Here is a 22734-nt window from a genome sequence, read left to right as displayed (position 1 = left end):
ATGCTCGAGCGCGGTCAATTTTCTTTTTAATATAAAGGAAATAATGCTAGAAAGTGGGAAACATCATGCCGATTACCACACGTCGAAGTAGTGAAAAAAATAGTCATGTGCTATGTAATGTACCCTGTATGCTATTTGATAGTGTCACTTATTAGCATGATTCCCTGGGAAATAATTATGTAAGTATCACAAAGTAAAGGAAAAGGCTAATTTTTAGGAAAATACATTATTCTTCATACATTCTCATACATTTTTTTTTCAAATCGTCGAAATTCGAATAAGAAAACACCTAGCTAAATCTAAAAATATCATAAAACCTTTTCTTCATTGAAACGTCTAATCAACACATTAGTGTAGGTCCCAATGACGCTCGAGTTTCTACACATTTATCATCATGGGCTTTCCTACTATTATAAATCAACGTAACTTTTAAGATGAAATCAATAATTCAATACATCAACAAAATACATGTCAATATGTTAGCGTTTATGTATGAAACATTTCGGTGACTGTGTTTCTTTGATTTGTACACAAATGTAAATGTAGGTTATTTACAGGTTGTAGTTTTATATATTTTCTTGGGGTTGCGATTGCGTTCAGAAGATATACGTACGTAAATGTTTTGTTAAAAGCAACTCTGCACGGATTCGTTGAATATGGATAAGATTGGCATTTTAAAACAAGACATCAATAGGTTTTATGAGGCAAAACCTAACATAATAGAAACATGTGATTATAAGCCCTCTTGAGCTAATCAGAGCTGAATAAATTATAATACTTTATATTATGTGTTGGATAAGAAGGATTTTTCTATGCACCGAAGTATAGTAACTTCACTGAATCTTCTTTAAAAAGGTATGCCCGTATAGATTAATGCCCGAAGAGTTTCTAGCGTTAAGCAACTTTGGGAATTCCTAGGGTATAGGAGAGAAATCTTTATATAGACTTTGGAAACGACAAAATTCATTCAACGTACATGGTTAAAATTTTAAAATGGTATAATTGAATCCTTTTGAAAACAACTGCATTATACGTGAATAATGTTAAAGTTACACGCATTAGAACATTCAAATCGCTCTACTGTAGAGTTGTGAAAACGCACTAGCACCAATTTTCGTAGGACCCGTCGATATTAAGTCGCTAGAAGCGTTCCGAAAGTCAAGCTTAAATTATATTCCTAGTTCGCATGCGCGAAGATTTTGACATCAAAGTCCCGCTCAGCTTCCCATCAGTAGATCTGCAGCTTCTCCACACGTCTGTGCTACATCTTGCAGCCTCCGAGGCTTCAGAAAAAAGCGCTTTCTCTACAAACACAAGGTAAATATTTATATCTTACATCATCGATATACTACTAATAAAGACGTCTTACATTAACTCATTTTGTGTAACAATATCGATAAGAATATCTTTTGATTAAACGAACAAATAAACTGTTGAGCTTACGAGATTCCAGTTCCCTTTGTTTAAGAATAAGACATACACTTCAAAGTTTTATTAGAAAAAAATGTCGAAATAAGAACATTTATTCCTTTGAAGAGCGGTGCTCAAATTATTTACATACTTTTTAAGATATTGTTCTGCTTAAGTTACCGTGTATAAATGATTTTTCGCGTTTTTGTTACACTATTCTTAATGGTTTTTATTGTAAAAATTAAACAAATTACCGTATAAAACAAAACTCGACTGCTTAATAATTATTAACTACGTAAAAAAGGAAAAACGAAAAAGTACAATAGTGATTTTAATATATTTAAATAGAAATTTAACATTATATTGTAAGGTGCTGCGGGTTGGGACGAATTTAGTTTTAGTAATTTTTTCCCGCTTGTAACACTTAACCTATAATGTAATTTGCTATTTAATGATATTTTGTGATCTTTAATCGATAATGAAATATATTTAAACCGTGGTAGAACCGATACGGTTTGACCGGGCGGTATTACCGCCACACCTATTTCTAGCGTGAAATAGTTCTTGCGTTTTAGCGAAGGGTGTCGGGATGCCGGTTGACTTACTGCGGCAATCTGGAGGCACGGCAGTGCCTCCGCAAGTCGAACAAAAAAAAAAGCGGATCTAAGAACTTTTTACGGTAGAAATACTAAGTTGTGAGACTTGCATGTTTTTTTTAACGAGTTATGTTTTTGATGGCATTTGTTTTATAATCTAGGAGTCTTCAAATCAAGAGTTTATAGGGTACTTCTAGCCAAGCGTGGCACAATTTAGGCCTCATCGCTTACCATCAGGCGAGATCGAGGCCAAACGCGTGCTAAACTAATAAAAAAAAAACAGTGATTACCTTAGTCGTCAGGGATGACAACGCATCTTTGAGTGGTTTCTGGTAGAAATCCTGTTCTATAAAGACTTGATTACTGGTGTTCATATGGCGCGATCACCACTTACCATCAGGATTCAAATTATTCTAAAAAAGAAAAAAATAACACAGATAAAGAGAAATAACGTGAATAACCATAGACATAGAGTTCTTTACTTTACTGTATTTAAAACTAAGGAAGGCATAATTTAATTTTAAATTGTCCAGCCTTTACTATAGCAAGAATTATAATGATAGATGGTTTAATGAAAATTTACAAAACTGAAGACATTTCCCGCCTTTTACCATCTATTCTTAGAAATCACAATTCCAACGAATATATTTACGAATATATCAAAAACACTGTAAAAACAATATAAACAAAATTTTGAAATAAAATGATAATGTTAAAAGGAAAAAAAATGATGAAACTTAAATACAATTAGAAGTGTATACCAAATGAAGGAAACATTAATAAATAAAATTATAATAATGAAAGTACAATAAAGTTAGGCTGAAAGGCAAAAAGCCAAAGCCGTAAAACACCTTTAAAAAAAATAAGGAAGGCATATAACTATTCAACATCTGAATTTAAAATGGTTGATTGGCAAAATACAAAAGCTAGGCGTAAGGTAAACTACAGAAGTAAACAGATAGGTACGGAACAAACGTGCATATTTTGCAACTCAAGTCATTCTATTTTTGCTTGTTTGTTTCTTCTTCAACTAGTTTCTTGGAAAAGTTTCTGTTTCTTTTTGAAATCAGTGATTCAATTTTAAGGCAAACAAGATACTTTTTTATATGAAAGAGCCTATGTACTCCCTAGTAAAAGTATTTTATCGTTGAGTCCAACAATACTTACTCGTAGTTGATCGTAGTATATACCGTGTATGTAAACCTACATACAATTAATCTGGACGATGAAGTATGGTATACAAAAATAACATTATTATTTTTCAAAACTAAAAATCAATCTAGTAACTTTGCGTGAACTTCCTTTAAGGCGCTTTCTCTCGCCTCGAAAATCGTTAATCCAATGGTATAAAATTATTAAAATCGTGTATTGTCATCGGTTTTTGATATTTTTTTTAAATTTTGAATTAACCTGAACGTTCAAAGTGGATAGAAATCGGGTTCAAAGATTTCGTTACTCTATTACGTACATAGGGGAGAGTCCTACAGTACCGGCCGGCATCCAATACCGGCCACTTGCAAATTCTCTTAGCCTAGAACAGGTGGCGTTAAAGGAAATACAGTAAAATCACAGATATGTTGTTAAAAGATTAGGCCCTGCTCGAGAGGAACGAGTCTTGAAACGTTTACTGTCAGTGCGAAGATTAGTGTTGCTTAAGACACACTTACGCTACAATATTAAAGTTCTGAGTGTGATTTTCGAAGTACAGATGAAAATTTAAAGCCCGTTAATCCTGGTACGTATAATTTACATATACTATTATTTAAAAAAAGTGTTTTGAATCGATCTTCATTTATACGTTTTTTTTTGTGATCAAACTTAATTACTATTTCGTTTCCCGCAGTACCAGCCGCAAGTTCGTCCTCCAGTACCGGTCACTAATTAAATTTATTTTTATCGAAGTTAATTTGCTCACAGACACAGATATACTAGTGCTGACCCTAAACTTGTTCAGCAAACTGAATCTGAAACAAAAGCTGCCATTGAGATATCCATCGACAATTTTAAAGCGGTTCTTGCAGAACTCTCATCTGTACCCTTACCATGAGTTTTCAAAACATCCCTCAATTTTACGTTACGTTTACTCAATCCAATATTCTGTTCCGTTTGCTTCAGTTGACTGAGTAAACGTAACAATAAGTAAGTGCTCAAGCCTTTTTGTCTGCCTCACATGTTCGCAAAAAGGAGAGACAAAACATGAATCGCCATTTTGTCAATTTAGACATTTAATGTTACGTTCTGACACTATAGTTCTGACACAATCCGCTAGGGGCGCTGATTGGAAATTGTATGGGCAAATACGTAAACAAATACCAAAACAGTCATATTTGTGAAAACGTAAAAACTCATGGTAAGGGTACTGTTCCTGATGCTTTAAAAAAAAAGAGCAACAGCACGCCGCAAGGCTAAAAGAAGCGAAATTATGACAAGTTATCACTATAAAACGATTCTGGAAGACAAAAGGGTAGCCAAAATGGGAACGTTGTTTCAGCAATGCGGGAAATGAATTTCTTTTCATGGCAAGAAAAACTACAAGAAAACTAATAATTTCAGTACAGGTACAGGTAAAGGTATTACTAAAAAGGTAGGAGTTTGCGGTCAGGAAAAGGCGTAAGTAAAATATCAAAGAAAAATAAAAACAAAAATGAAAACCTCCTCCTCTTCACAAATCGTACGCAGAAGAAACAACTTGTTCCTTTGTGCCTTGAATCTCGTGAAGAAGACTGGATTCAATGTGGAAACTGCAAAGTTTGGGTCTATGAGGCTTGCGCTAATATATTGGAATTCAGTAATCAGTATATTTGTGATTATTGTGCCATAAAAATAGTTACATATTTACTGGCCGGTACTGGAGGCCATTTTTTGTTAATCTGATTTTCCCTAGTCTTCGAATTTTAAAAATAAAATGGATTATATCTAAATATAAGGGTTGTCTATTATTTTTATTTGTAGCACTATGCTTCCTTTACAGATTTAGGGTGATATTTTACATTTATTCTTAGATACTTCGATTTTTTCGGTTATGAACCTTAGGGTGACGGTACTGTAGGACTCTCCCCTACATACATACATACAACCCAAGCTAATAAAAGCGTGTTAATAATTAAATTTCTTTTTAAGTTCATCGTTCGTTTTTATTTACTTTAGTATTAGCAAATATCAACGTAAGTACAAAGCTTTGGCAATTCGTTGTTTGATCTGAAACTAAAACTACACACAACACCAGTACCCTTGCCATGAGTTTTTACGTTTTGACAAATATGACTGTTTAGGTATTTGTTTACGTATTGGTCCATATTGGTCCATATAATTTCCAATCAGCGCCCCTAGCGGATTGTGTCAGAACTTGGAAATCGTATGGGCCAATACAGAAATCAAGTTTTAAAACTCTTCCTACACTTGTGAATTGCCTCTGCATTTTGTGGGCGAAAAAGGTCTTCTTATAAAATTTTGCCGCCCCTAACGCTGTTTGTCCACCAACCACTGATACCGAGCCGAAACCGATAATTGATGACGGCGCCGAAGTAGCGTACATACATTTACTATAGCAGCTCGTCCATCGCACGCCCGTCACCCGAGCACCGTCATCCCAGCCGCCGATATTTCGAGTAGATCAGCGTGACCGCTAGATCGGAACCGAGTTTTTGTCGGGCCGATGTGCCGGTGTTATAAAACACGTTGAAACTTGTCCATACACTGCCGTCACACGCCGATATTGATCGAACAAAATAAATCGCCGATATCGGTCGCAGTGGACAAACTATCGCCGTCACGACATAATTAAAATCAGCCCGAAATAACATTAAAATCACAACACACACATTACAACACAACATTAAAAACACAACATTAAAATCAGCCCGAAATAATCTCGTTCTCGGTATCGGCTCGGTGAAGGTGCAGTGGACAATCAGTCTAACGTGCCGCCTCCGCCATTGAATTTCAGAGCTCTTCCTATACCATTTGTGTTAAGATATTTATTTTTCCCAGCGGACGCAGTAGGCGGGCGTGCAACGCCTGCCGGGACGCGACGAGCGAACGAACAAACATATTCTCCGCGGTGAACAACTTCTTCGCTGATTCGCCACTGGTGAATCAGCTCAAAGGCATCATGGTGAGTTGGTGAACGATTTTTTTATATATTTAATATAGGAGCAGCAGACGACCATGCAGTCCACCTGATGGTAAGTGGCTACTGCCGCCCATGGACGTATGTAATCAACCCCAGATAGGATTAGATCTGAGGTGCGCTGCTACCCCTGAGGACTAAGCTGGAACGCCTCGGAAAAGTATGTCTCCCTTACCACACCCTTCAAACCAGAACACAACATGGTGAAAATGTAAATAACAGGACACCTCTTTAAGTGTTATTAACGAAGCGATGCTGTCATTTGGTTTAAATTATGAAGAGTATAAGGTAGCTGTTAAAATATTTTTCTCAACTATTTTACTAATACAAATGCAAACGTTTAGTGGACCTCATCATGGTTAGATTGCTAAGCAACACCTATGTTCCTATGTGTTTCACATCAGTGATTTGTTTTGGTCTCACAGTGAGGTAAGGCTGGGATTTATACAAACTTAGTCCTTACACTAGGTACACTTAGTGCTTGCCATTATGAGTTGCAATCACTGAAAACCTATCCTAGCATCTCAACCACAAACACATATTTACCTAATCAATTAATTGTATATAGGTATAGTCCATGCCAAACTTCTAGTCTGCTCTGAAATTAATGCGCGCAGGTGTAGTCTGAGAGCCAATGCGGTCGAACACAACTACATGCATATACTCCGTAGCAACGTAAGGGCACACTAACGTCGCTATGTACCCGCGGGCGAGAGCGGGTAGCGGACGGGTGCCTGAGGGGGTCCGCGCTGTCTTCGTCCCGCTAATATCTACAATTTGCTATTGCGACGCGAATCGTTTCTATATTCAGAGCCGACTGGCAGTGTGGCGCGGACTCTACACATTTATTATTACTTTGTTTTAGACTAGACAAACGAGTAATACTGGGGAGCCGGGCCCTCCAGACGAGGCCTCTCGGCCAGGCAGCCGCGGACCACCGTCCGTGGCGCTTAGCCCTTCAGAAAGGTACGTAACTTTAAATTTGATGAATTGTTAATGTTAAGATATGTCCTTTTGTTCGCCTATTCGTTTGTCCGCCTTTTGTGGATGGTAATGTTTTCTAGCGTATGCATATATGACAATGCATGTTAATTTTTTTAATTCTTTGACATGTCCGCTTGCTTGACGGTTTTTGAAATATGAGGTGTTGTATTCGTTTATTGTGGATATATTTTTGAGCAGTAATTTATTTTGTTATTTGTTTATTATATAAACATAATAAAAATAATTCTCTAATTACTCTAAACATAACAAATCTCGTTATACAGTAATACCTACTTAACAATAAATAATACAATTACGATCAGCCTTCACGAATAGATGACTAAATCAAATCAGCACTCATGTGTAATCGAAGATTAGTGTACATAATCTTATGGAATACGGTTTACTGCTCATCTCATCCCATTTGATCTATTGTATCGCTTCGGAGCGTGATGTGGCCGTGATTCCATATATCTATTTGTGACGTCACTCTTACGTCACAAATGGATATGATGTACGAGATTCTATTTCGAACCTGGTAGTTTATTATTATGACTTGCTTTAACGGTAAATGAAAATATATGGTGGAAAACATCGAGAGTAAAAGTTACTTGTCTGAGAGTTTTTTCTCAAAGGTGATTTAATACAGTGAACTCTAGCGTCTTAGTTGCGCCCCGGGCCTTCGATCCTTGAAAATGCCTCATAAAGGATTTGGGAGGTCGGAAACAAAACTTTTATGCAGCCAGTTTATAAAGGCCACGTAAAAAATGTAAATACATAACTTGGTCCACCTGGGTTTAAACCGGAACCATGTTGCAGATAGGTAGGGTAGCCAAGGCACCAATCATATAGAACAAGCTAATGGGTATGGGCGGCAGTGACCACTTACGAAGGGCTTAAGACCTGGAACTCGGCTTCCTTGCTGTTCAATTACGTAGAAATATAAGCTCATAAAAAGATCTCAAAGGTATGGACTATGCACTTAGACCGCGCGGCAGGGCCAGATTTAGAGGTCTAGAGGCCTTGGGGCAACAAAGGAGTGGAGGCCCCCTGGCCCCAAATTATTTTCTGAATAAAATTAAAAAAAAATTTCAGTTGAGTTTTTCAATAAATATTTTAGTGTGAAACGCAGGTATTCTTCTAGTATTCATGTTTGTACAAAGTCCTGTAGATAAAGGTAAAACAGCGAAAAAAATATCAAAGGAAAAGATATTTTTTTTACTAGTGTTTACTAGTCGGAATTTAAAAAAAAATCTGACGTCTCTATTGTGGGGGCCCCTCTTTTGTGGAGGCCCCGGGGCTGCCGCCCCGGTTGCCCTTCCTTAAATCCGGCCCTGCCGCGCGGTGGTTTGTTTTCATTCTGGTGGTGTGCTTTTCATACTGAGATGAGGCCAGCAGTGGGACGGTAATGGGTTGACAAGTTCTTTTGGAATATGTAAGCACGATTGTATCAATTGCTGTTCCAAGGCCCTTTAGATAAATCAAGGGGGATTTTATTGCGAATTGTGAGCCATTTACGTTCGACAATAAACGGCGTAAGTACTTAAGGTCTTGTGTTTTATGTTCCGTTTTAGTAGACGTAGTGGTGTGTACCTAGCATTACAGAAACGGTATAAGTTGTGCAAGAATTTAGAAAAGAAACAAACAAACGATAGTGTTTTGGAAAGAACATGTAAGTAAACCTCTCTTATAATTATGTGCTTCGAATTTGTTTCTGTGTGAAAATATTGCAACATTTTCGATTAATATTTTTGCGGGACAAAAACTAGATTTGGAAAAGTTTCATTCTGTGTTTTATTTATTTATTTATTTATTGCATCAAATATGGTACATTAGATGGTATATTTTGACAAAGTTCTGCACATTTGGCCGATATCGGCATGCAACAATATACAAGTAATGTCAAATAAACTAAACATAAATTAAAATACATCAATTAAAATTACACAATATGATAATTCCTGCTCAATGCTAACATCAATTATATGGCGTGATAACATTACAATACTTAAATTAGAATAATATTACATAATTATTATTAAATTATCGAAGTGAAAAAAACTCTTCAACAGAGTAAAAACAATGTAGGATTAAAAATTCAAATAACATTGTTTTGAATTTGGTAAGTGGCATGTCCTTTAGAGAATCTGGTAAGTTATTAAAAATACGAACACACATATAATAACAATTTCTTTTGAAGAGACCAGTCTTCATTACACTTTGTATATGTAAAAGTTTATTGGGCCCGCGACACCTGTTACTTAATATAAATTTATCATTATGTTTTTTTACGAAATTAGCTACTTCATAGATATACATGCTGGCTAGCGGCAAGATACGGAATTTTTTAAATAATGGACGGCATGATTCCCAAGGTGGTGCACCAACGATGGCCCGGACACATTTTTTTTGTGCCAAAAACGCGCTATTAACATGTGTCGAATTACCCCATATAATTAGACCATACCTTAAATGGGACGCAACATAACCATGGTAAGCCATGAGTGAGATTTTGGCGTCAGATGTTTTGCTAAGTCGTCGAATTACGTAGACAAATCTGTTGATTTTAAAGCAAACATTTTCAATATGATGCTTCCAGTTACAATTTTGGTCTATTTCAATGCCTAGAAATTTAGTTGAGCTTACGGAATCTACTGTTTCGTCTTTGTATTTTATATTTAAATTTATAGGTTTTGCTCCCTGGTTAACAAACTGTACGACTTTTGTCTTCGTGAAATTAACAGTAAGGTTGTTTTGTTTTAACCATTCTATTATTAAACTTACAACACCATTGATATCTTCGTTGTGACGTTTTTCATCTTTACTGACAACACTTACACATATATCATCAGCAAACAAGACGCACTTGTGTGCAATAGCTTTAGGTAAGTCATTTATATATAGAAGGAACAGTAAAGGTCCCAGAACGCTACCCTGCGGGACTCCACATCCGTTTTGTTGATATCGAGACTTATATGATGTTAAGATTGCATTTCTATCTAGAGAAGAGATATCGACACATTGATGACGTTCTGATAAGTAGCACCTAATCCAGTCGTGAGCTATTCCTCTAATACCGCAGTGTTTTAATTTGTGCAATAGAATTCTATGTGATACAAAGTCAAAGGCGCGCGACATATCAAAAAACAAAGCTGTATTTTTGAGTTTTTTGCTAACATTGTGCGTGATATTAGTGATGAGATCAAATACAGCTGCTACTGTGCACTTATTTTTTTGGAAACCAAATTGTTCTTCTGCAATAATATTATGTTTATTGAGGAAGTCAACAAGTCGTCCTTGCATAGCTTTTTCGTAGATCTTTGAAAAAACAGATATTAACGTTATAGGTCTGTAATTTTTTACCAAGTTCCTGTCGCCTTTTTTATACAATGGTAGTATTGTTGACAACTTCAATCGTGAAGGGAAGCATCCCGTTTCGAAGGACATATTTATAAGTGCAGATAGAATGGGCGCAATTTCCTCAATACAACTTTTTAATACTTTTGTGCAGATGCCATCATACCCTACTGACCATGTGTTCTTTAAAGATTTAGTAATTTTACATATTTCTGTACTATCACAAGGTCTAAGGAAAATACTTTTTACTACAGTAAGATTACTTGAATATATATTATTATTATCATTGTAGGAAAAAATAAATTTTGTCAAGTTTATATAGTAGTCATTAAATATTTCCGCAACTTCAGTTGGATCGTCTATAATCGTGTTGTTATTGTTAATATGTATTGGATTATAATTTTGTACCTGATCACACTTGTTTTGTATTATGTTCCAAGCTGCCTTGCATTTATTGTTAGTTAGCGTGTTGTTGTTAGCGTGTGACGTTGAGTCCCATGTTTTGAAATAGGATGGTTTGTTGCCACTGCATATGTTCGACCTACCCTACCACCCCTACGCTTTGAAGCGTCCTTTTAATATCACATAGAACGTACTTATGCCCTTTTAAAATGTCACGGAATTCAATTGAGACATTCTTCACGAGATCCGGCTTTCACAAACGGATCAATAAGGTTTCTCACATATGATCGACTTTGTAGACCTTGTAATAAATTTGTATTAACTTACTACTATTACGAAACTCGAGTCGGTTTGCAGAATTTTACGGTAATCAATTGTAACCGATAATATTAAGTGAATTTCTCCTCCTTACATTATTTTTGAAAATTCTAAGTATTTCGTAAAATTTGCCATGAATGTTAAAATGATAATAAAAAGAACTGTTATTTTCTCAATTTAACAACTAAATGGAATCCATGTAATGTAGTTTCAGGTTATTGTTAGCGAATGCTAGTTCTTTATAGCTTTACGAGAGATTGAAGTAGGTTTTAACTGCACTCGGTACTTACGGAAACGCTGTAATGGGCTTTTACATGTACGGTGCTGAATAACCGCCTTGGTTAGAAAATTAAACAAGATGTTTTTGCCAGTTTCTTTCGTAGCCATAGATTAGTAAGGATTCTCACTCTTAACAAGAAAATTTAACCAGTTTTGACAAATGAAATTGTCACTGTCATTTATTAACGTCTTTGAAAAATATTTAAAAAATTTAGTTTTTACAGTATTTACGAATGAAACGATATTTCTCTGCACTTTTCCTTCGATTTCGTGTTTTTGCACTATATAACTTCATATGTCGTCATTGTTCCGCGTACATTACACCATGACAGTCGGAGACGTAACACATAGGCTGACATATAGTCAGCCATTTTAATGGATTCCTTCAATAACATAATCAACACGGGGGTGAAATATCTATACTTATCTATGTTCGTAGCATTAAAGAAGCAAATGTTTATTAATAAATACTGCATACTGAATTATTCTTAAATTCAGTTGTAATTATAGTTAGCATATACTTAATTATTCAATTAATCATTTTATTACGATTTTCCGCAAGTGATTACAAGGACTTTTATGCTATGAAAGACACTGTCTGTACTATCTTGTAAATATTTGCCTTTAAATATTATTAGTACATACTTAAATAGCACATATTTTTCGATTCACGAAAAAAACTGTGTAATATTTATTTTTGAAGTTAGACACGTATATTGCACGTACGTAAGAAAATAAATATTTATGTACTTATATTTTTTCGTACCAAACCAAAAATAACTTGAAAAAAAGAAACTATTAATATTTGTTTCGTAATAACGTGTCGTTTGGTCGCTCCATTGTGTCGCACGTGTGTAGACAACCTAAGGCCGTTCAACAATATGCCCATATAATCATCTAAATGCGGATGCCCCTAAATGGATACATTTCGCTGCCCGGATTCCGTTTACAAGCCTTTTGTGTGCCTATTTAAATAAGCTTGGGAAAGTATGACGTGCCTAATTAAGATTTCATATGAGAGTAAGTAGGTACAACGGTCGCACAATAGCATTAATTTATAATTCGTGTAAATCAAAGATTCTCTACCAACAATAGGCTCGTAGACATAATTTCAATTAAAAGCCGTATTATTTAATCAGTAATAACATTGTCACAATGATAAATTAATGTAAAATGGTTTATGATTTTAGAAACAAGATTTATGATTTTAATTAATGAATAATTAAGTCAGGTAATATCCCAAAATATAATGTGTATGATAATGAAGAAATAGACGATTTATTTTCAAAGCTGTTATAACCTCTAGGATAATAATTCTTAAACATACGGTATACATTAACTTTTATTTTCGTTCTTGCCACCTGAACCTCGGTAGTCCCCTTCTACTCTCTTCTTACGACATGATGATGGTACCTCAGCCCTATTCTAGCCTCGGAACTTAAGGCACAAAGACCTATAGTACTTAGTAGTCCAACCAGCTTAATTATAAGATACTAACTAAATACATCTTGCAGTCAACTGTCCCAGCGCTCGGTAACCCCGCCCAGGTCGCAGAGGCAGGTGAGCTTCCTGAAGCCAGCCGCCGACACCACCCTCGATCGCAAGGCCTCCATTGTCGACGAGACCACTGGTATCACGCGCACTCAAATGAAAGGTAAAGTATCATCTTATATATAAAATTCTCGTGTCATAATGTTAGTTACCTTACTCCTCCGACACGGCTTTACCGATTTTCACCAAATTTTATATGCATATTCAGTAGATCTGAGAATCGGCTACTACCTATCTATTTTTCATATCCCTAAGTGATAAGGGTAGTTTACCCTTAACATTTTTTTTATGGCAACACAACCCCGGGTCAGTTAGTTTTTATATAAAAATACTTATATAAAAGTAACAAACGAGTAGGTATGCATTACCGATGGTAAGTGAACATTGTTGCCCATAGACTTGTAATAATACTAATAATCAATGCCAGATAGAACTGAACTCCTACTTGAGGTCAGCCTCAGATGCCTGGCCAGCCCACCTGGTGGTAAGTGGCTTGTGCCGCCCATGGACATCAGTAATTAACCCCAGGTAGGATGAAGTATTCATACCTGAGGTCGGCTATAGATGCGCCGCTATCTGTGAGGAGACTAAGCTGGAAAATCTGGGAAAAGTATGTCTGTCTTACCACACCCTTCAAACCAGAAAACAGTAGCGCTTAAACTACTGTGGTTATGATGCCGCCGGCGTCGAACCACAAAGAGTTCTACCACCTCCAAGTAGGAATGAAGTGCTACTTGAGGTCAGCCTTAGATGTTTGGCTACTGAGAAGTTGGAATACCTCATATAGTTTCCTTACCTCTCCCTTAGAACGTTCAAACCAAAATACATCAGTGCTTCACACTTAAAAATATTAAATATTGTAATGAATTTTAACTTCTTAACTAATCTAGAATACCTACGAAGTCGTACTTCATCTCAATCTGTAGCAAACTCGTAAAGCCAGATTACAAAATATCTTCATAAACTCCAACTTACTGAATAACACAATTAGGACGGAATATGGCTTGTCTGGACTTGGGAGTGACAACGGTCAACACAGATAGAGTAGATAAGTATAGACCTAAGTACTACCTATTTTCAACTTAAAAGCTCAGATTTAGTGGAAACTTGAAGACGTTTTGAAGAGTTTGAAGACAATGCATCAGCTACAGATAGAACAATGGATTTTTTTTATAATACTGAAGTAGCAAACGAGGCTGTACATGATGTAAAGTGGCTATTGCCAACTGTATTTCAACCAAAGATAAAATTAGAGTCCTTACTGAGGTCGGTCACAGGAGCGCCGCTACTACTGAGTGAGAACTAAGCTGGAACGCCTCGAATAATTATGTCTCCCTTAAAAGCAGAACATAGCAAAGCTTAAAACTGCTGTTATTCAGAAAAATGTATGGCGGTGGTGCCTCAGGAATTTTACCACAAAATGTTCTACCTTCAATATGTAGCTAATCCTTCGTAAAGCTCATCTGTCTTTGTCTTACCAGACATTATTGAACGAGCATGTTCCGTCAATCTAGATTTACAGTTAAACTAAACTAAGAGCTAATCTCACAATAATGTTAAATGCTGCAGGCGGTTTAATCTTGGCAACGTCAGTTCTCAACGTTTCCTGTTAAATTAATGTAGCAGAAAATTGTCTTCGATCGTAATTCTAATGCTGGTATTGTGATTTGTGATTTAAACATTATGACGATGATGACGACGATATACTCCGTGAAAAACTGCTAGTATATATAGAGACTAAAAAAAATATAACAGTTTTTGCATATGATGTTTTGAAGGTCACAATTTTTCCATCATGAAGTCTTGTCATGTATTGCCAAGTTCGATTTCTGATTAAAAATCTAAAAAATGACATTAAAATTTTTTGTTCATTTGTAACACTTTATGTACTATGCTAACTATAATAGAATGTATTATAATTGCGGAAGTGAGTTTGTTTCTTTGTTCGTTTGACTGTTTGTTACGCTTTCACGCCTTATCTACCACGTTGTCAGGACTCCAAAGACCAAAGGCTAACTTTCATCCTGAAAAACGTACTGTTCCCGAGATACATACAAACAACTATTTTCAACAACCTCTGATCGCGAGCAAAGCCGCGGGTAAAAGCTAATATACCATAAAGTACAAAATAGATTTTATGAATCAATTTTGTGGAGGGATTTCCAATCTATCGTTAAAGGCTAGCTTGACGGAACTGGTCTTCAATTGAATTTATGCTTTAATTTATTTTCATTGAAGATTCGATTCCGGTTGGAAAGCGACTTCTGTTAACCCAGATAGGAAAATCGTTCAGTCGTGTTCAGTTCGTTGCTTATACATCACAACCGTATGTTTCAAATATGTTCTATCTATACTAATATTATAATAAAGAGGAAAACTTTGTTTGTTTGTTTGGTTGTAATGAATAGGCTCAAAAACTACTGGACCGATTTTAAAAATTATTTCACCACTCGAAAGCTACATTATCCACGAGTAACATAGGCTATATTTTATATGAAATATATTTGATAAATAGATTATGAGGCGGTACAAAGTTTGCCGGGTCAGCTAGTAAATTATAATCGTCGTCGTATTTATTACTTTATCAGCGTTTCTCAATCTTTGCTATGGTAAAACCTCCCTAGTAGGTACCTACCTACCTATGTAAAATATTTCACGACCACCTATCGTCCACTGTTTCCAAACTGCATTTTATGTTGTATTTGTATAACAATAAAAATATAATATAATCTGCACACTATTAATTTTTTTATTTACTTCTTCGATGAAGTATCGCTACATTATTCAGTACCTAAAACCGATATATTTCCTAGGTTTTAAATTAAAATTATCTTAGTTAAAACACGTATCAGTGGTAACAATATATTTTTAAAGTAGTATTTTTTTAAATTTTGTGATGCTTGACGATGACTTTGGTGACTACTTGCGATCCCATTATGTAAGCTTATGTGTATATTCCCTCCCCAGGGGTTTGCGACCCACACTTTAAATAAGACTGCTGTATACTTAAATAATATGAGTCTTACGCGGTTTTAGCGATTGCAAAGAATGAATACGGTTAAATCAAGTTCTTTAGTCTAAAATACATCAGATGCGTCGTTGAATAAAATAAGCGTTTAGAGCTTTTACGGAATAAAAGCTTGTACTTAAAAAAAGCGGAATCTTGTAGATATGTATGTTTATTTCATTTTGTACACATAGAATTACAACTTGCTTCAAATATAAACTAGGATTGCCTACTCTTGAAGACAAATCCAACGAGCCAAAATCTTGTTTAATTTACAAGTACCTAATGCCACCGTCCGACTTCATTAACAGATCTATGCAAAGAAACATCTACAAAAAGTTCATTTCTCATTTGTCAATTGAGATATACGATTTAATTAAAAATAATGGTAAAGAAGTAATAAATCAGTAATTGTGTCCATCCTTCTACCTATTGGCTCTAGAAGTCCATTGCTAAGTAGGCTTGATGAGTTACCTGAATAAGTAAGTACATCGAGGACTGTATGGAGATGACTTACTTAAGTCAGTTTTTCTAGCCAGTACCTAATTTTTAAATATTGATATTTGGTATTGAAAGAATTAATTATAAGATCAGTACGTATGTATAATCCGCTCCAAACTGCTAGTCCCCTCTGAAGTTGTTGCGAGCAGGTGTAGTCATACAATTTGCAATTTGCAAACGCGAATCATTTCTATATTCAGAACGGACTAGCAGTTTGGCGCGGACTATACTAATGGGTGTCAGTACCTAGATATAAATCTTATAGATACGAGTATATGCTACTGTACTATAGTACGCTACTTTGTCTTGAAGATTAAAGTCAGAACTTATAATTTGTTTTCGAAGTTAAATCGTAACATAAAAGGCTTAAAATGTAAGTAGGACATTTGAATAAATAAGCAGACTGCCTTCCGCCAGTAGCTTATCGTAAATTCGAGTTTAATCAGTTTTCATAAAGGAACTTTAAAACTTGCTTCAGTTGATTTGAGTTGGAATAAATTATTTTATTTTCTAAGAACAAACTGGTCGTGAAATGCTGATATTATTAGGCTTGATGCATTTCATTACTGTCCCACTATTGGACACGGGCACTCAGATACTTTAGGCTAAAGTCCACCGCGCTGGGCAAGTGTGAATTGGTAGACTTCTGAAGCCCTTAGCGCCTTCATGTCTTCTCATGATATTTATTTTCATCGTTTGATCAAATCTAATAATTTCTTATGCGCACATGCCTGGGATTCGAACATTGGACCCTCCGATTGAGAAGCAGAGTTTGTAACCACTAGGCTAATTATTACGTAATACAAATCGCGGTCTAGTCTTGAGTAAGATTGTGAAAATCTTCGACTAAAAATGGAATCAGCAGAATTAGTTATAGGATTTTAACATAGCCTTAGGACAAACAGATTTGCCAATTTTAAACAATCTAAGAATTCACAAATAATCAGCTACTCTTGATGCATGAAATAGTTCCGCAGACAGTTCCTCTAAATGCTTTCAGAATTCCGTGAGGCCTTCCGTCTCTTCGACAAGGATGGAGATGGAACTATCACCAAGGAGGAGCTGGGCCGCGTGATGCGCAGTTTAGGCCAGTTCGCCAGGGTCGAGGAGCTGCAGGACATGTTGCAAGAGGTGGATAGTGATGGTGAGTGATATTTGCCAAAGGGATCCTGATTTACGGCCCAATGTGAAGTCATAATGCTGTGGAAACTTGTAGCGTATTGAATGTCCGACATTGTCGTTAAAGCCAGTAATGCCATGGATTTACTCTAATAATACTTTTATTTAAGTTATTGCAAATACAATACTATCTGGATCAATAAGTACAGAGTGCTTAACATTTTTTTCTATGAATATTTTTAAATTAACACACACTATTAGAAGCAGAATATAGCAGCAATGTTGCTTTAAGGAAAAATATAAGCCATTGTGCTTCTGATATACGTACAAGAAGCCTTCTATCATCTTTTACATCGACCATTAGGTAACTCAGTCTGGCATCTTTACTTTTTACAATCCACACTAAGATTTTTATATGTTCAAGACACATACGGCACTTTTCTTGTCGCGTGTGTTTACGCCCAAACGCGCGTCCTACCCGCATGCGTGCTTGCATCCTATCGTTGCATACATACATGCACCCGGATCGCGAATACAGCAGCAATTTAATTCATGTGTGTGGGTGTAACGTGCATGCGGGTACAACAGTAAGGAAAAGGGCCTATAGAGCAAATTCAACGTTTTTCTGTTGTAGGTGACGGCAATGTAAGCTTCGAGGAATTCGTGAACATCCTCTCGAAGTCGATGTCTGGGGGTGGTGGCGGCACCAGCTCAGCGGAGCAGGAGGAGCGGGAGCTACGCGACGCTTTCCGTGTGTTTGACAAACACAACCGGGGGTACATCTGCGCGTCGGATCTGCGTGCTGTGCTGCAGTGCTTGGGGGAGGATCTCTCGGAGGAGGAAAGTAAGTTACGACTCACAATCATGTGATTAAAATAAAAGATATCCTAACATATCAGTTAGCTAGGTTTTTTTAAGTATTAGAGTAGTGGACGAGCATGCAGTCCACCTGATGGTAAGTGGCTACTGCCGCCCATGAACATCTGTAGTCAACCCCGGATAAGATTAGATTCCGATCTGAGGTCGGCCAAAGATGCGCCGCTACCCCTGAGGACTAAGCTGGAATGCATCGGAAAAGTATATTTTCCCTAACATACCCTTCAAACCAGAACACAGCAGCGCTTAGTCATGAGGTAGAAATAGGTGGGGCGGTGGTGCTGCCGGAGTTCTTTAAAAAGTTCTGAAAGTTACATGAATTTCACCAATTAATTACTGTTTCTAGCAAATTGTGTTCTGTGAAGTTTGCTAGCAAATATCAGTTAGCTAGCGAAGTGAACTAAGTACATCTATAATTTGAGATGACATCTACGCTGGGAACTGGGACGGTAGTGATGTGAATATGTATATTGGTACGATGCGGGTTGGGAAGACATTTAAATGTAAATCTAGTTTGCGATGTGAGTCTAGGTACGTACTTAATTGTACTCTCATCGTTCTACATGTTAAAAACTTGTAATTCATCGATTCAAGGACCGATATAATTTTCCAAATAAGTCACGTAAAAAATACCTACCTATTTTTCGAGGTAGGAAAAAAATGAAAAAGAGTAGGAATAACCTAACTTAAACTACCTAAATAAACGAATTAACTTAAAATAATATTATCGCACAAACATTTTATAATGTAACGGGTACTTACGGTATGCGGTTTTCAGTTTCCTTATTGCCGATTTCCGGCTCAGTTACATGGATCGTGGTCATGATGAAAAAGCGATGACCAGGTGGTAGGTTAATGTATCTACCTTCTGTCTAGTTGTTTTTTGTTACGCACGATACGGAAACACTTGCACTTACTCAATACGCACTTAGCCAGAGCGGTGGACTATGGCCTAATCCTTCTCATTCTGAGAGGAGACGTGCCCAGCAGTGATTTTTTTTTAATATTTAAGTAGGTGGGTAGTGGGTATTTCGGCGTCTCTTTTTGTTACCTACACAAGTCTTGCTTGTAAAATATAACATTTATCCGTCATTTTTTTCTTCAAAAGTAATCACGAAGTCATTACGAAGTGGTGATAAATGATAATGATAAAAATATTAAACATTCCCACACCAGCAAAATACTATTAAACAAATATTATTTGCAATGCTGATAGTATATTTATTTAATTGGGCAATAAATTACTTAATTTCACTTCATTACAAATTAATTTGTGCACTTACGTTAATGAAGGAAGACATCATGAGAAAAAATTTACGGGTAGAGATTTGTATATTATTTCAAGGGCGTGGGAGATGATTTTGAGATATTATTTTTTTTTTCAGTTGAAGATATGATCAAGGAGGTGGATTCGGATGGCGACGGCCGCATCGACTTTTTGGGTAAGAAGAACTATAATAATAATGTGATAGTTACGCTATCTGTTGCAAAGTTATGTGCTAATTAATTACTAATTAGTGCATTAATTACCTACATATGAAGGTATCACTTGCTTAAACGGTAAAGGAAGGCTCCGTAAGAAAATCCACACGCATGAGCCTACAAAAGTTCTTCAGGAGGTCTTAACCCTTTAATTCTAAAACAAGACGCTGAAAAAAAATGACGTATATCTTTAATTACATAAAATTTGTAGTAACAACACTTATTATTATTATTTTTTTAATTTTTACTAGAATTCGTTCGTGCACTAGGCGAGCCAGAAGACGCCTGTGATGACGAGGACGAAGATGACACAACTGACCCCGACATCCTCCTAACAAGAACAGTCACTGCGAACTAATACAATTTTAACTCTCTCGATTTCTCTATTAGGAAAACGCAATTTTAATACCTATAAACATGTGACGAACATATTGATATTTTTTCCAATTTTAAACTGGCATCAAGATTTTTCATATATGTTCCGATAAACTTTTCTGTACGTGCGGCCGTTCTCAAAAACAGTTTGTTGTCAGTTTTATGAGCTAATTACTTGAAAAGAAAGAGATTTAAATTTTTATGTTATTTTAATAAAATTACGATTTTACAAACTACACCTTATGTTATTTCCACTTTTCCAAAATTTTGATTTGTAGTTTTGACTTATGATCGGCACTGACCACACGTATAGAAAAGTTTTTCGAACAATCGATACTTAAATAGAATGACAAAAATAAAGCTAATTCTGTGGTTTTCATAATGTCTCTAAAATAAAATAAATACGAAATATATTCAGTAAAGTAATATATTTACAAGCTATCAACATATCGTAATTGAATTTACACATAATCTTCTTACACTCATATTTGTCAAAAAAATGTAAATTTACAATTAATTTTATTGCGCGATTTTATCTATCTAAAATTAAAATGATCACTTATAAAATAATTAGCGGAAATATATCTACAAAATTTCTATAATATTCTTCATAGATTTATCTACTAAGCGAATATTTGTCTTCTATAATAGTTAAATTATTAGCATTATAATAAACAACGAATTGTACCAATGTACCATACCCGTGGTATAAGAGTGAAAATAGTACCTGCTTGAGTACCTAGCCTTATGCGTGTTGTGAATGGTTTCTAGGTCCTATCTTAGTCGATTATCTGGCTCAAAGGACCAATGTTTTTGTAGAGGGTCGTCTATTAATTATGTGAGGTGACTAACAATTTTCTAATTCCTTGGTGAAATGTCGTGAGATTTATTAACCACTTCAAGGATTAATCTTAATCTCACGGATTTTGTTCACACGGAGATTGTTCGAAATTGATATTTTACATACGTTGATCTGTGCTAAAATGAGGTGATCTTAATTAGAAGTACAATTTCATTTCTTTCATTAATTTGAAGGTATTAAGTAACGTATTGTATAATACACAGTTATCTCTAATAATTTTACGCGGTTAGGTATGTGTCTTTTCCGCCACATGACATTGGATGAAATTTGGCTCGACATCCTCTCATCCTCAAAAAGTCTCACATAATTAATGGATGCTCTCTAGATACGTAATCTTCTCTTTATGTTGCTAGATATGTATTTGTTAATGAATTATTGATTTGTATCCAGCTAGATGGACCAATATATTAATTTGTTTTGTCCTCCAAATAATACAAGCCTTATGCCTCATATTTTACAAATATAAGTTAATTATCATGTTAAATGTGTAAATCACAATTTCATACCGGGCTTGAAGGACCATTATCCGTATTATTATCACGTTTTCTTTCAGCACCTATTTAAGTATACAAACTAAACTAAAATTGAAACATACTTATAAGGCCCAATCACTTAAAATCAGCCGGAAATAGCTGATCAAATTATTTCAAATATTCTTCATTAGAATTTATCTTACTGAATCGACTTATGTACTTAGCTATTAAAATTGTTTGGTATTTTTGATCCTCATATTAATATCTTAGCTTATAAAATAATCAATACATACTTTCAGATAATAAAGCTTCGTGATATTGCGGTTTGGTGTTTTATTTCTATATACTTACATGTATATGTCAGTCCGTCTGTCTGTCTGTATGGTGTAATCTTAGTATTGGATCGATTTGAATGAACCACTATCTATAATATTTTTTGCCTTCGAAATATCGAGACAATTTCGTAGGCAATAATTGTGAAATGTTGTGTTGTGTTGAAGGTGGTAGAACCCTTTGTGGTTCGACTCCGGCGGCACCACCGCCACATCTATTTCTGCCTAATAACAGCAGCGTTAAGCGCTACTGTGTTCCGTTTTAAAGGGTGTGGTAAGGGAGACATACTTTTCCGAGGCGTTCCAGCTTAGTCCTCAGGAGTAGCGGCGCATCTGTGGCCGACCTCAGGTAGGAAAATCTAACCCTGTCTGGGGTTGATCACAGATGTCCATGGGCGGCAGTAGCCACTTGCCATCAGGTGGACTGCATGATCGTCTATTACTCCTAAATTATAAAAAGAAAATGGGAATCAATATACTAACGGTGATAGAACCCTTTGTGGTTCGACTACGGCGGCACCACACCTATTTCTGCCTAATAACAGCAGTGTTAAAAACTGTTGTTTTATGGTCTGGAAGGTGTGGTAAGGGAGACAGACGCATCTGTGCCTGACCTCGGATAGGAATCCAATCTGAGGTTGATTACAGATGTTCATGGGCGGCAGTAGCCACTTACCATGA

The 22734-nt window shown here is 35.9% G+C and overlaps 1 protein-coding gene across 2 annotated transcripts; it reads left to right on the top strand.

The window, feature by feature from the left end:
* The first annotated feature begins 1171 nt into the window (after positions 1 to 1171).
* Positions 1172 to 22044, top strand: LOC140746145 (uncharacterized). Of its 2 annotated transcripts, none has more exons than XM_073078165.1 (8): positions 1172 to 1317; positions 6006 to 6120; positions 7001 to 7101; positions 12990 to 13129; positions 17535 to 17678; positions 18288 to 18497; positions 19915 to 19971; positions 20263 to 22044. In XM_073078165.1, the coding sequence occupies exons 1-8, from the start codon at positions 1187 to 1189 to the stop codon at positions 20367 to 20369; spliced, it is 1005 nt and encodes a 334-aa protein (XP_072934266.1). In that variant the 5' UTR covers positions 1172 to 1186; the 3' UTR covers positions 20370 to 22044. The 2 variants fall into 2 exon arrangements, with proteins under 2 accessions (XP_072934266.1, XP_072934265.1); XM_073078164.1 differs by having other exon boundaries at positions 5997 to 6120.
* Positions 22045 to 22734: the final 690 nt, after the last annotated feature.

The sequence above is a fragment of the Epargyreus clarus genome, unplaced genomic scaffold (assembly GCF_041222505.1).
Source record: "Epargyreus clarus isolate Ecla_fem2 unplaced genomic scaffold, WU_Ecla_fem_2.2 ptg000012l, whole genome shotgun sequence".
Lineage (NCBI taxonomy): Eukaryota > Metazoa > Arthropoda > Insecta > Lepidoptera > Hesperiidae > Epargyreus > Epargyreus clarus.
Note: the sequence above shows the minus strand (reverse complement) of the source record. Positions and strands in the feature narration are given on the sequence as shown.